This window comes from Lepisosteus oculatus, chromosome 10, assembly GCF_040954835.1.
Source record: "Lepisosteus oculatus isolate fLepOcu1 chromosome 10, fLepOcu1.hap2, whole genome shotgun sequence".
Classification (NCBI taxonomy): Eukaryota; Metazoa; Chordata; class Actinopteri; order Semionotiformes; family Lepisosteidae; genus Lepisosteus; species Lepisosteus oculatus.
This window is the reverse complement of record NC_090705.1, coordinates 3,883,740-3,898,390: the sequence shown is the minus strand read 5'-3', so window position 1 is coordinate 3,898,390 and position 14,651 is coordinate 3,883,740. Positions and strand designations below refer to the sequence as shown.

At 41.6% G+C, this 14,651-nt stretch overlaps 1 protein-coding gene across 2 annotated transcripts; it reads right to left on the bottom strand.

Annotated features, from left to right (window-relative positions):
• On the bottom strand, positions 1-11,216 carry asns (asparagine synthetase). Of its 2 annotated transcripts, none has more exons than XM_006636172.3 (12): positions 11,102-11,216; positions 8,338-8,604; positions 7,224-7,461; positions 6,575-6,760; positions 6,165-6,266; positions 5,594-5,721; positions 5,157-5,283; positions 3,876-3,982; positions 3,673-3,773; positions 2,145-2,226; positions 1,898-2,053; positions 1-843 (listed from the first exon to the last, which is right to left on the bottom strand). In XM_006636172.3, exons 2-12 carry the CDS (start codon positions 8,584-8,586, stop codon positions 631-633), a joined length of 1,689 nt encoding a protein of 562 aa, XP_006636235.1. In that variant the 5' UTR covers positions 8,587-8,604; positions 11,102-11,216; the 3' UTR covers positions 1-630. The 2 variants fall into 2 exon arrangements, with proteins under 2 accessions (XP_006636235.1, XP_015213730.1); XM_015358244.2 differs by having other exon boundaries at positions 8,338-8,630; positions 11,102-11,215.
• Positions 11,217-14,651: the final 3,435 nt, after the last annotated feature.

Genomic DNA, 14,651 nt, shown 5'->3' with positions numbered 1-14,651 from the left:
TAAGACTGGTTCCTTACTTTAATTAAAGTAACCCATCCAGTACACAGCAAGTGCAATATATGCATGAAAATAGAACTATAAATATAAACTCTAAAAAGGCAGATTTCTGTCCATTTTATGCAATCACTCAATGGAACAAGTGAAAAATGTAAATGTCTTTAGAAGCCATGGTAATGTGTTAAACATACAGTACATTTTTCAGTCAACACGCAGCATTTTAAAATAATGGAATAAAATGAAATTACATTTCAGGACACTGTTTCATTTTCTTACAAAGTTAAAAACCGAAAAATAAACTGTTCCAAATTCTTTATTTATTCAAGGCATTTCGAATATTGATGTCAATAAATAACTAGAAAATAAGCAAATCTGCACACAACAATTATCTTACATTTCCTTAGAACATAAGCTCCAGGTTTCTGTTTTGCCACCCAGAAAGATGTGAGGGGATATGAGGTTAACGTCTTTATGTCAATTGTGAAGCATGACGCAGATTTTATGACTTACAGACAATAGAGTGATTGACAAAAAGGAAAGCTTACAAATACAAATCTATATAAGTGTTGATTACTGGAACCAGGGTTGGAACTGTAGCATTATGGGTGGAACCATGCGAGAGTCGAGGACACTCTACTCCGGATTCTTCTCGGGCTGGTAGATGGACAGAGTACGGGCAGACGGATCACTGGCAGCGATCCATCTTGGCATCCAGTAATGCGACAGCCAATCTGCTCTGCCGGGGTAGTGCTTCTCAAAGATCTGCCGGTAGAAGTACCCCTCTTTCGTTTTTGGTGGATTGTGAGGAAATTTCACTGCTGCTTTCTCCAGCTCCAGATCATTCACCTGCAGGAAGGAAGCAAATGTGATCAAGATGATGCACTAACAAGAGCTGTCTCAGCAATACTTGGCACCCTCCTGTGGATTTTCAACAGGCTGCTGAACATGAACTGAGTTTTAAACACTATAGAATAACATCCATATAACCTGGCAACTGAGTTTTTTTTTCTATGTGGGCAAATGTTCATTGATGCGTGAGTGTATCTTGCGTAAGAAATGCGTGATTTCTCTTCTTAAATCTTCCTTCAACACATCCAGTGTGTGAGGACTTCTGGTTCAGTATCATGGCTGTAAAGGATATCTTTAAATAAATACTCTCCAACAGCTGACTGTTCTGTGCCTGATTTTTGTTTGTTTACAGTTTGGCAAACATAAAAAGGGTAACTGTAGAACTTCTGCTAGTGAAGATCAATAACCACAGCTCAAAGTGGACAAAAAAAATCATATTGCACAAGAAATTGCAATTAATTAGCCACAGACAACCTAACAATATGGGCCAAATTGTTTCCTCTCAATTTTAAGCATTACTATGTTAGCAAACAACAATATGGATACTATGTACTGTACATCTGAAGGCTATCATAATGCAATCCAGAATGAAATAAGAATTTACTATTTATTCACACTTGTGCTACGCATTCTCTAGTCTCTGAAACACCACTGTTACACCACCACACCACCGTTACACCACTCTGATCTCAATCTGTGTGACTTTATCTCTATACCACTAAACAATGCTTCTAACAGGCCTGTGCAGAGCAACTCCTAACAGCCTAAACACGTCTAAAGGGAAAAATGTTGATGAGATGAAAACCTTTTTGGAATCCCAGCAGCTCTTATCAGCTGCCTGTTCTTTTCTGTATGTTCAGTCGGAAGCACAGTGAGGCTGGCTGCTCCCACTTCTATCACTTTTATGTCAATCACAATGTGAATTGCGTTAGACTTCTGGACAATTGTCAATCTTTACACTCTGGACATCTCCTCTCTCCTCACTGTGTGTGCATTCCACACAAAACCAATTGCTCAGAGAATTAAGGGCAGGGCACATCTGTAGAAATACCTTGGACTCGACGTGCTCCTGCAGAATGGAAAACCAGGACTTCTTGGTGGAAGACAAGCCGTCGCTGAACGCTTCCTTTCTCCTCCACAGGATCTCATCCGGGAGCAGCTTGGTGTCCTGAAAGGCTGCTCTCAGAAGGTGCTTTTCCACGCCGTTCTGCTCAAAACCAACGTTCGCACAAATCATGCCTTTGCGAAAGAAACGGCAGAAGAAAGGTACAACAAAGTTCCTGCTGGTGCACAATTACCTTCGGCACTCGCATCTCTTCGGGCAGGGAGAGGTAGTAAGCTGTAAATCTGTGGTCCAAAAATGGCACCCTCAGCTCCAAACTACCAAGACAAAAAAGGATGAAGCTAAAATTTACATGTCAACTTATCGGGATTGGTTTTGCATTCCACTTCCTGTTAATATAAATTTAATAGGTTTTATCAAAAAATGCACATATAACGGAAAAGCAGTATTTGGTTACAAAGCTATTTTTACTTTTTTTGTATATAACATTTGTCATATATACACACAAACAGCATAAATGCTCACATGTTGTAGGTATGCATGACCCTCTCTCAATTACACTGTCCAGACTTCTTAATTATTTAGACATTCATACATTCATTCTTCATTTAAAACTGCCCAGAACAGGTGTTAACCTGCTCAACAAAGAAAAGGTTTATTTGGATATAATATTTATCTTCCAAATGTAAATTTGAGGAATTACAGATCTGGACAGAGAATTAATTATTCATTTCAAGCTGGCTACCTCCATGTCATTAAATAATCGCTCCTCCATGTGCCTTCAGCAATATGGATCACTAGTTTAATACTGGTTTAAAATATGGACACAGGTGAAAAACCCATGTGTGATCTGGCTCTCTGAAGTGATCTCTGCTACTTGAAATGCTTCACTAAATGCTTCAAAACTAGTGATTTTGACTACGTAACAGTAATGATCATTTTCAGTGACATCTTGTTCTAAAAGTGAATATTTCTTTCCATCCATATGCAACAAAGATATTGTTTCGAATAAGTCTTTTATTTTTCATGAGAAGCCCATGCATGGTGGTTTAATAATAATAATAATAATAATAATAATAATAATAATAATAATAATAATTGCTTACACTTATATACCGCTTTTCTGGACACTCCACTCAAAGCGCTTTACAGGTAATGGGGACTCCCCTCCACCACCACCAATGTGCAGCCCCACCTGGATGATGCGATGGCAGCCATAGTGCGCCAGAACGCTCACCACACATCAGCTATTAGTGGGGAGGAGAGCAGAGTAATGAAGCCAATTCATAGATGGGGATTATTAGGAGGCCATGATTGGTTAGGGCCAATGGGAAATTTGGCCAGGACGCCGGGGTTACACCCCTACTCTTTTCGAGAAACGGCCTGGGATTTTTAATGACCACAGAGAGTCAGGACCTCGGTTTTACGTCTCATCCGAAGGACGGCGCCTGTTTACAGTATAGTGTCCCCATCACTATACTGGGGCATTAGGACCCACGTGGACCACAGGGTGAGCGCCCCCTGCTGGCCCCACTAACACCTCTTCCAGTTTACAGTGTTGAACAAGGAAACAGAAGGGACGCCTTCATACTTTACTCCCAAAGCACAGCTACACCCCTTTGCCAAAAGTGATTGATCCACGGTATCCACAGAGAACTAGCGCCTAGCCTGTGTCTCACAACGGTGCCGTGCCGCCTGGGGCGTGTGTAACCGTGTGCGACGCACACTGAAAGAAACGAAAGCGTGGTCACGGCGGCTCTTACCCGTGGGCCGCTGTGGTCCTGTCGGCGCGAAGGGCGTCGAACAAGTAGAGCTCCTCCAGGAGGCGGAGGCTGTCGTCCGCGGCCGCCTTGGGGCTTGGAGCCTGCATTAGAGAAGAGCCACTTTCACCTGAAGGTCTGGCATCGATTAAAGAACTTGTATCGTTGATGTTTTTTTTACTTAAAAGAAAAAAAAAACTACATACTTTATGGAAATAGATGTATCCTTGTGTGAGCTCATCGGAGCCTTCACCAGAGAAAATGACCACGCTGTCCGTTTTGTCTCGGATATACTTGGACACCAAATACATTCCTGTAAAGGGGGAAATAAAAAAAAACAGATGTGATAATTCGCCAAGGACTCACGAGTAGCTCAACCAGTAAAGGCATTTAATGGGGTGCAGGTGGAGATCTTTCATGCAGCTGTTGCGGGTTGGAGCCTGGGTCAGCGTCACTAGCCCACTGCGACTGCGATTCCCCAAGCAGTGGTGTACCCCCGACTGAGCATTTCTGACAGTAGGGTGGGGTGTGTGATTTTTGTATGCAGGCTCATGGTATAATAACTGAAGGACACTCCTCTTCAGCCATGAGCCGAGCAAACAGGTGTAGAACGAAAAACAACTGGGTCTACAATCACGTTTTTGTACAAACAAGTGTTTTAATAGGTGTTTTCAACAAACTGTATGCCTTTGATGGATAACATTAAATGAAAAAAATCTGGTAAAGAGGAAGCAAAATTAATTTTAGGACAATCTGTTCGCTAAAAAGCTTAGGAAGCTGAAACATCACCAAACAATCCTAGAAGGGATTCCAGAGCCTTCCCGAGTTTCACATCCAAAACTAAACTGTTCCCCCTGTATTTGGATTGCTTCACTACTGTCACAAGATTTACATTTAAAGAGAATGCAGTTTGCATTTAATAAAATGCTCCGCTATGCAAAATGATTTCCATTGCATAAATTAATCAAATTGAAATAAAAATCAGATTTCCCAAATACTTCTTTTGCTCATACCCGTTACACCGTGGTAATGGCAGGTAGCTTTAGTAAACAGCTGCTGAGTACTTTGCTAACTCAAAAAATGCTGGCAAGAGTGTTTACTTTGTTATCCTCAAAATGTGGTAGGAATCAGAAACAAGGCACCAAGCCATGTTGTTAAAGGCGATATCTTGGTTTCTTTCAAAAACTATATCTGGACAAGATCCTCAGCTACTGGAGACCAAATTTGAGTTGCCTCCTCTCATTTGTAAACTTTCTTGCATCCTTACCCACAGTTTCTTGGCATTTAAGTGCAGGCAGTGGCTCACAGTATCACTCTGGCTCAGGGGTTCCTTTCACTAACCTCATGAACCAAGGTGCACAGTCACAAGGCTATTGCCATTTGTGTAGCCAAAGGATACTCATCTGCTCCAGAATGATCAATGAGCAGATGCGTCCATGTGAAAGAACGGACGAGAACAGTACACAATTTGGTGCTGTCCGTCTTACCCACTGACGCGCGCACTGTGGTGATGTCATAGGTCTCCAAGTGAAAGATGACCTCATCAACAGCCTGGATGCCTTCTTCAGGTGTGAAGAGAACTTCATGGTGTTCACTGCCAATGTAATTTGCAACCTACCACAACATGGGTACGCATTCATTATTTCCTGTTACAATGATGACTTTGCTGTTTCTAGTCATAACTCCACAACAGCCATTCTGGTTTGTGTGAGTTCATCATTCATATCTGTATCCTAAACACGGCTAACTGAAACAGGACAACTTCTACACACTACCAAACAATATTAATCTCCTCAATTAATCCACATTAATTGCTGGCTAAATCTATTATGTTTTGCTGTATACGAGTGCGACGTTTGCCGTTTATGCACACAAACCACAGAAGACCGACTGTTATGTAGCAATAAATGAAAATGTTTCTCACTGTTCTAGCAGCGTGGATATCAGGGCTGTCGTCAGTTCCAATGGCGAAGGTCTGCACTGGATATTTGAGATCGTCCTCCTGTGCAAGTTTCAACAACGTTGCAGCTACCAAACTGGAGTCAAGACCCCCTGCAATGATAATGGAAAGCAAAGTAAATCCTAAATCTTGTTTTCATAGTGTCCTGTCATAGCGGTAGCAGGTTAACTGTAGCTCACTGTAGATTTAGCAAACATGCTAAAATTCTATTTATGTGCTGCACCAATAGTGAAAATTCTCCTAAGTGCTGGGAGCAAATGTCTGTTGGCTTCCTTCAAGCTGAGAGCATGCGGTCTCTGACAGTTTACGCAACATCCTGTTTAACAGTCTAAGTCATAGAAACATTACAGCTTCCATGAGATAGGTTAGACTGAAAAGCTCGTCTGTACTCAAGATACATTGTGTTTAGCGTGCTTTAGAGCACCCTGAGTGCTGACTTAACACTCTTTTAGCTTGATTTTTATAAGTATTTCATTGCATCATGCGCAAAACAAGACCAACGTCGCTCCGAGAGCAAGTGTGAAACCACCCTTACCTGATAAAAGGCAGCCAATCCTCCTGTGAGCCATCAGACGCTTTCTTACTGCATTTTCAAACAGGATCCGAATGTTGTTTTTAACAGTTTCCAGATCAAAGCCTAGGAGATGATCAGAACATGGATTAATCCTACAGGAGCTCTCACAACACTTTCATTGCTGCTGTGATTCCTGTATTACAAGAGTCCAACTATATCGCAAGTAGTCACTGAATAGACTATACTTCCTAAATAAGGAACCTTGCCTATTAAGAAAATAATACAAGTAAAACAGAATTGATCAGAAAAACAAGCTTCTCCTTTCACAGCTGACAATATGGGAAATGAGGTACTTCACCGCACCTTTTGTATTTAAAACCCAGTTAGTATATTGTGGTTTGCATTGTGCATTAAGGTAATTAAACATGTACCTTTAGGGAGCTTCTCAATATTGTCATACTCTGCATGCTTGGGCTCATCTTTACAGCTGTGAAACCTTTCCAGCTTCACAGACTCCACTTTGCCACTCAGCTTTAAATTGAACACCTGGATGTGACCAGGGGGGAATGGGGTGATTTCAGCTGGCGAACTCATGGAGTGAGTAATATTGATGAGTCCTAAAAAGAGAGATCATTGTTGGATAAAAAGCACAGAGGGCAACAACTTTCCAAACACTAAAACAACACAGATACATCAGGATCTTTGAACATCAGGAATAACAGGTCATTCAAGATAAACATCATCTCTTTACTTATATAGGGGATTCTTGCCCATCTTTTTTTCAGTTCATCAAAAGTCAGTTCATTAACTGGACAATAACCTTATTTGCAATTTCAAACAGTAAACCATAACACACTTTCTAAAGAAGGCATCTGCCCGATAATCTTCTTGCATAACAAATCTGTAAAAATACATAATTTAGATTTAAAAAACCTATATAGCCTGTGTCAGCCACTGCGTTTTTTTCAGTCCCGAGTCACCTATGTCAACTGTAATTAAATCCAAGATGGCATTCAATCCTCTCTCATGTGTATAATGAATGAAACTGAGTATATACAGCAATTATAAGAGCAATTTTACCTTTTGCCTCAGAGCACACAGCAAGGAACCCATTCTCAGTTAGCAGTTTAAACATTGGGCGAACTCCATAAGTGTCTCTTCCCAGACAGATTACCCTGTTAGCGGTATCCAGCAAGATAAAGGAAAACACCCCATCCAGAAGGGCTGCCATCTTCTCAATCCCAAACCTGTCATAGAGATGAAGCAGAATCTCTCCATCTACTCTGGTCTGGTAGTCAAAGTCAAACTGCTTCTTCAGCTTCAAAACACAAAGGAGAAAAAGTTGTTCAAATAATTAATAAGAACATGGCAAGCAGTGTGCTTCTTACACTTAACATTACAAAAGCAAAGAAAGAAGGGGAAACAGAAAGTATTCTGAACAAAGTGTTGCACTCCCCAAAACTGACTCATGGATTTACTAATTAAGCAAAATAAAGATTTTACGGATAATCCTAACAGTAACTGTAACGTGAGTTATAAATTACTGATTTCAACTAACACAAAACATTCTGTGAACGTGAACATAAATATTTGGACATTATGACATTCCCTCTGCATTTTAGAGAGTCCACAAAATGTATTTCTGAAATAAACCAACAGACAAAACACTTCTATCTCCAGTTTATCTTCAGCTTGGATTATCAGTTAACCTTGTTATAATGCCAACCTCACTCGACTGTAGTTTGCCAAGGTCCAGCTTAGACAAACTGTTCCCTTAGAGAAGGCTGACGTTTGCCTTGTTGTGTCTGACGTTTGTTACCCTCTCCCCCATCATTTAACAGTCACAGACTAAATCCTTTTTAGGTTTAGACTTATTTTATGTGCCAAAAAACAAAAACCTGCCAAGCTAATGGACAACCGAGTTCTTTACAGGCACCATAGATATTTTGCGACAGTCTGACTATATTAAAACACAGTTCAGGTACGGAGCTGTGTCAGCATGCGGAGGCTGCACAGGAGCAGGTAAAGGCGTATTCCACGCGAAAGGAAAAGAAAAGAGACAACGTTTCGGCTCTGGAGCCTTCTTCAGGTGCCATCCCACCTTTCAACCTTTACCTGCCTCCACTGCCACTTTGTGCCCCTCTTATACACACACGTGTCTGCGTATTATACCCCCCTACCCTGTCCAACATACCCTGTGATGGTTATAAATTTCTCCATTGTAGCACAGCCAAAGGTAAGGGAACTTCTTGATACGCAGCGGCTGCATCCCATACAGCTGGTCCACTATGGCCAGGCGGTGGAAGCCGAAACAGCAGCTGGTGAAGCCATTGACATTTTCAAAGCGAAACGCGTCCGGCCCCCTGTGTGCGATCTTCATGGCGTTGACGCACTGCACAGACAGACACTCGTCGCTGCCGAAAAGGGCCCATATCCCACACATGGTTAACCACCGCTGGATCTGTGGAGACAGACAGATGGCAAACACTGCCACAAGGCACTGATGAGTTTCATACCTTTAATCTAGCTCTGTGGAGAAGAGATCTGCCAAGATACGGTCATGCAAAAGTTGGTACACTTGATGTGGTATAATGCACTAAAACATACAACAATAATGCACGATACCAAAGATTCATTTATACGCTACAAATTCAAGTCTGTCAATACCCAATAAATAATCATTAATTAAGCCATCCTGCAAACTTCCCACTTAGTGTTTCATGAAGATATTCTGTAATGTGTCTGTTAAGCAATCACTTTTAAACCCAAGCTAAATACCTCAACTAACATGTGATGGATTGGGGGGATCTCAGTAAACATTAGTGAATATATTTTTGTGTCTCTATACACTAAAAGACTGCTGTGATCTTGTATTGCAAGTGTTGATCTATGCAATTGTAACTTGTCTCATGCACATTAAGGCAATACTATGATTTTTATGGAGCTCCCATCCACATTTTTAATTGCTTCATCCAATTCAGAGTTGCAGGGGAGCCGGAGTCTACCCCAGCAAGCAGCGGGCGCAGGGCTGGCTACACCCTGGATGGGACGCCACTTCGTTGCAGCAGTGTAATGATCACGCACTGCATATTACTAAAATAAATTCTAACTATAACATGATATGGAGCGCTGCGAAAGCATCCTGTCCAGGGTGTATCCTGCCTTGTGCACTGTGCTTTTTGGGATAGGATCTGGCTCCTCAACGACCTTGTATTGGAGACAGTGGATAGAAAACTGATGGTTTTAATAATTACAGAGGTAACAAGAAACAGTTATCTTCCTTTAAACTGGCAATTATGAATGTAGAAGGCTGTGAAGGCAGAAGCTTGTACACTGACCTCTTTAAATTTAATCTATTAAGTCACTTTAAACATTTTTTGGGGTGTCCCAAAATTTCAGCAATGAAAAGACATTTAAAAAAAAAATGTCTCTGCAGTTAACTCTGGGAAACGCTTGAATCAGCAAAACTTAGTTGTAGCTGCCCAACAGAATTTTGGGCATCCAATGTGATGTATCCAGTAGACTGTAAAAATCTATTGCTGTCGGGCACTTGTTTGCATTACAACACAGTCAGAATTGGAGCCAAACTCACAGACTTACTTAAGGAAATTCCAGTGTCTCAGCTAGTGTCTCCAGTACATCAAGTTCAAACCACTTAAATTTACTATATCACTTTAAAAGAAAACAGTTTGCATTTGGTTTGTAATCACTAGGACCAGTACAAACCTCCCCCATTCCGACTGACCCCTTTTCCCACTGGAACCAACTCAAATTTCCATGAGGTCAGCGATTCCTGGCCCTGGGAAGCCCTGTGTCTTCTGGTTTTTATTCCAGAGACGTTTCAATTGGGAGGTTATTTGATTTGAAATTTGAAATCTGTGGCATGTTTTTTTTTTCTTTAACGAGGGTTTCAGTCCTTTAAAGTCTGAGTGGGATTTAACATTCGGCACTATAGACAATTCCCCGTTTGATGAACAAGTCTGAGAAAGTTCCTCCTTCTGGTACGTGGGCTCAGATGTAACTAACTGCTACCTATTAAGAGCCCTGTAGATTGAAAAAAGGGAGAGCAGACTCTTATGCCCAAGATGAAACTTGTCTGTGCTGAAGTTGTTGGAACAATAAGTGCAGTATTTATGAAACCAAGTACACAGTGTACAATCAGGTTAAAAGAACCTAAAAAAGCAGATTTAATTAAAGGTATCAGGTAACACAGATGATTAACAGTTCTGTCGGCAAGAAAACCACAAGATACAGAAGATACAGCGGTCCAGAGGACTAGGGCTGGGAACCACGTCCACCAGGAAATCATACAATGTCTTACTACATTTCATGAGCACTTTTCCAAGAAACTCAAAGTACCGAAACCTCGCACAAACGAACACTATTCCTTTTTTTAAAAAACGTAAAAGACGTGCGTTAGGCTGCGTTGGCTGACAAAAAATAAAAGTGCAGACACGAAAAGGTTCATTCCTTCTTCCGAGCAGCAGGAAGAAGAAACAACGTTTCAGCTGTCGAGCTGTCTCCGGGTGTTTCTGTACGGTCCACTGTAACGATTATATGCGGTATACAGTCAGACCGCCCCGGGACATTGGGCAGACCGGGGTAATGCGCACAGAGCACCTCTTCTGACGAGCACTTGGACTAGTGTTTTGGATCAGACAGGCGTGCACTGCAACGCTTGACCCGCTTATGAGTCTAAATGGCTGTCAGTACTCGCAGACCTCTGTTCTGACAAAGTGGTTTATTTAAGAAGGACCCCTAATGGCATTTGTTTGTTCGCTCGTTGTCATCTCCCGGCTGCATAGGCAGAACCCAGACAGAAGACACGTGGTTTTCGAAAACCGAGCGAATACAAATACGCTAAACAGTGACATATTTTAATCATGTGTAGTGTACTTGTACTATAAGTTATAGCATTGTTAAAATAGTGGAAAAAAAATGTACATCAAAACACTCACCTTTCCTTATAGAGACAGACGCAAGATGGATTTCTTTGAGGAGAAAAGCCCAAGAGCACACGCTACAGCCGAACCCTCATGCGTCCAGGAACAGACTCGCCTTGGGGTAGGACTACCGGTAATGTTAAATCCTGCCGCACAACAGCGCCAGCAAAAACCAGGAACGGATCACAATCCACGGCGGGATGGTCTCTGGTGTCACTCCGGGGGCTATCTGTCTGGATTCTTTTTCATCTCCCAGGACCACCAGCGCACCTGCAGATCAGACAATACACTAACCACTTTTTATTTCCTTGCAATCAGTTACGGCCTACCCAAACAGAACACATCAAACATACCATCTCTGAACTGGCTTCATCGCTCTGCTCTCCTCCGCACTGAGAGCTGGTGTGTGGGGAGTGTTCTGGCGCACTATGGCTGCTGTCGGATCATCCAGGTGGGGCTGCACACCGGTGGTGGTGGAGGGGATCCCCATTACCTCTAAAGCACTTTGAGTGGGGTATCCAGAAAAGCAAAATGGACCGCCATTACCAAAACCTAATGTCCTAAAAGAGCAGTCCAGCAGTTCTGTTCTCCAGGACCTGCTCCAGTCGGTGACCTGACCTGCCTCTGTCCACCACAGCGAGGAACCTCTGTGTGGTCTTGGGCATCTCCTCTGAACCTGACTGCCCTGAACAGTGTGGTCCCTGATACTTCCCCATCTGCCCTGCTCGTCTCAGAGTCCAGTTTTGGCCAGAGGGGACAGGAAGACGACGCTGGGCCCTTCCTCCTCTGCTCCTGGTAGCGTCCCTGGTGACCAAGTCCTCTCCTGGGTCCAACGCTGCAGTCTCGCAGTCTGTGTGCTGTCTCCTAGAGCTTCTGAAACCTCCTTCACCACGATTTAGGACTTGTTCTGTTTGCAGACGGCCAGGCGTAAGGACGCAGTGTGAATTTGTATCCTGTGTAAAGTCTCCCCTCCCAGTCACAGGCACAATTAAAACCTGTCTTTCAACTCCACGGCTCACCTCTTGACTGTGTTGTAAGCTCGGAAAAGAAGGCGAGAAACCTTTCAACCCTTAGGGAGAGGCTGGCCATCCAATACAAACTAAAGGTCAACATGGCTCAGCCTGTCAGTGTAAGACAAACCTTTAAGCTCCAAAATCTGTTTGGTTGCTCTCACTCACTATTTTAAATAATGTCTCACACGTGCATTCTACAATTTTAAACAGAACATGAACTTCATTTACTTAATTTGCTTTTGTTGTGTTTGTTGTTTAACCACAAAACAGGAGTGAACTTGGCTGGTTTATTAAATGAAACCAGAATCTAGATCAGTGGTCTCCAACCCTGGTCAGGTAGATCCCCATTCCAATTAGTCTTATTAGTAACTAAGCGAGATTTCTGTTTAATTAAGAGAATTAAACAGAAATGTGTAATTCTGTTAATCAATTCTGTTAATTTAATTCTGTCCCTCAAGGGCTGATCCTACAGTAAGTGATCACAACATTTCTCAATTTTGCATATCATGAGTTTAATTAAGAATTCATTTAATAGTGACGAAATTATATTAAAATCCGCTGGATTAGGTCTTGAAGTATTATATGCCTTAATATACACACACGTAATAAAGAAAAATAACACCAAGCTGGAATCATGATGTGTTTTAAACAAGTCCATTCCCTCAAGAGCCTGCCAGACCACAGTTTGACATTACGGCTTTATGGAAACACGTGTTCATTGTTTCATCAGCAAGAGACGGTGATGTAGAACCAGGAACTGCAATAAAGTGGTCTCCTTGCATCATCTTACAGTCTGGGTTTCCAAATTGAGTTAGCTACTGTATGTCCATTCTTGTATAGTGAATCGACTGGTGATTCCGGTTAAGCAATTTTACGAGATTCGTTGGGTTTGATTCATCTAAACCACACGGCGCCGCTGTATCACAGAAATAAGTACCGGTACGCGACTTTCAAAAAATGATTCGTGCTTAGTTGGCGACTACAAATGTGGTGCTTCCGCCAATCTTACTTGCATCAAAATATATAGAACTGCACTTTTTGGTTATATCATGCATTACAGTGCTATATGCGTGTCTACTGTGGCTGCGGAGTACACATGCGAACAAGCAAATAAACAGCACGTCTACAATAAAAAAGTTAGCTTGAGGCTGTTCGCGTCTTTCTTATTTGATACTGTTTTTATCATTTTATGAGAATTCAAATTTCCAGGGGGGTACTGAATTGAATACGTTGTATTAGATACATCATCTCCATTTTGTATTCCACTAAGTGTCCCAAAAGTCTTAAACCCGCATCATACCTAACATACTTGTAAAATACATTTGCTAACACCATTATTTACATTATTTTCTAAACGAGAAGACGCATTATGAATGCAGCCCTACAGTATTTAACTAAAACGTGATATATAAAGACAGCTATCATGTTGGGATTTGGGAGTAGGCTGTAGAAAGAATTTCCCCAATGGGAGAATGAAGCTTGAATTAAATTGAATCGTAAACGGGTCTATTGAAAATAAATAATCGCCACTTATTCTTCATAACATGTACACTAGCAACCTACCACTAGATGTCTCTAAAGCATTTGACATGCTAAAATTAAGAGCCGCATACCGTTCCTTACAAGGAACTTTGTTGAAGTGTTAAGGGGTAGCTCCCAAGAGAAGGATATCATCAACTGCTCCTGCCAGACGCTTGAATATGATTGGGAAAAATGTAAAAATAAAAAAGCCCCTACTTTGTGTCAAACAACAACAACCTTAGAGAAACCCTCTGGTTGTGGATCTGAAACTGATTCACATTTGAATCCGATTTGTATGAAAGCCCGTTTCCGCCAGGGAGTAAAAAAAAACGCGCTATGGTATCTCAGAATTGCGACTTAGTATCTCAGAATTGCGACTTTATATCTCTTTAGCTCAGCTGGCAAGACCTGGGTTCGAGCCAATGCAGCGAGGCTCGAACTAGGGTGGGAGCGGCGAGGGCACAAGCCCTAGATCCCGAATCCGTTACAGTAACAAAAGGACAGACAATGAAATATGGGCTATTTCGAAGTCGCAAATGTGAGATATAAAGTCGGAATTCTGAGTTACTAAGTCGGAATTCTGAGTTACCATAGCGCGTTTTTTTACTCACTGGCGGAAACGGGCTTCCATAGGATTTGTGCCGTGATTCTTTGTTTAAAAAATGGCATAAAGATGGATATTTTCTGTTGTCTTCTTAGGGAACTTTCATGGTTCATCCTTCTTGAAGACCCGATGGAAATCAAGATGACTAAATACATTAGAGGTGACACATCTGTACAGCGTGAATACATTTGAACATGGCATATTTAAAAAAAATATATATATATACAATTATTTTGGATAGATCTATTTTTATGATAGCATTGATAGTCTTACAGATTTTCATATTTTCACTTATGTATGCAAACAACTTGTTCTATGCACTTGCATTTCGTTGTACTATATCCAAACATCAGCTAGAATTGCGTGAACATGAAAAATAAAGAAGTTTGCTGTAAAAATAATAATAATGACTCTAGGACCAAGCAAA

Coding starts and splice junctions, on each gene's coding strand:
- asns (XM_006636172.3), bottom strand. CDS start 8,586: ATGTGTGGGATATGGGCCCTTTTCGGCAGCGACGAGTGTCTGTCTGTG. Junction 2,054..2,144: donor AAGAGATGCGAGTGCCGAAG/GTAATTGTGCAC, acceptor GGTTTTGAGCAG/AACGGCGTGGAAAAGCACCT. Junction 844..1,897: donor AGGAGCACGTCGAGTCCAAG/GTATTTCTACAG, acceptor TCCTTCCTGCAG/GTGAATGATCTGGAGCTGGA.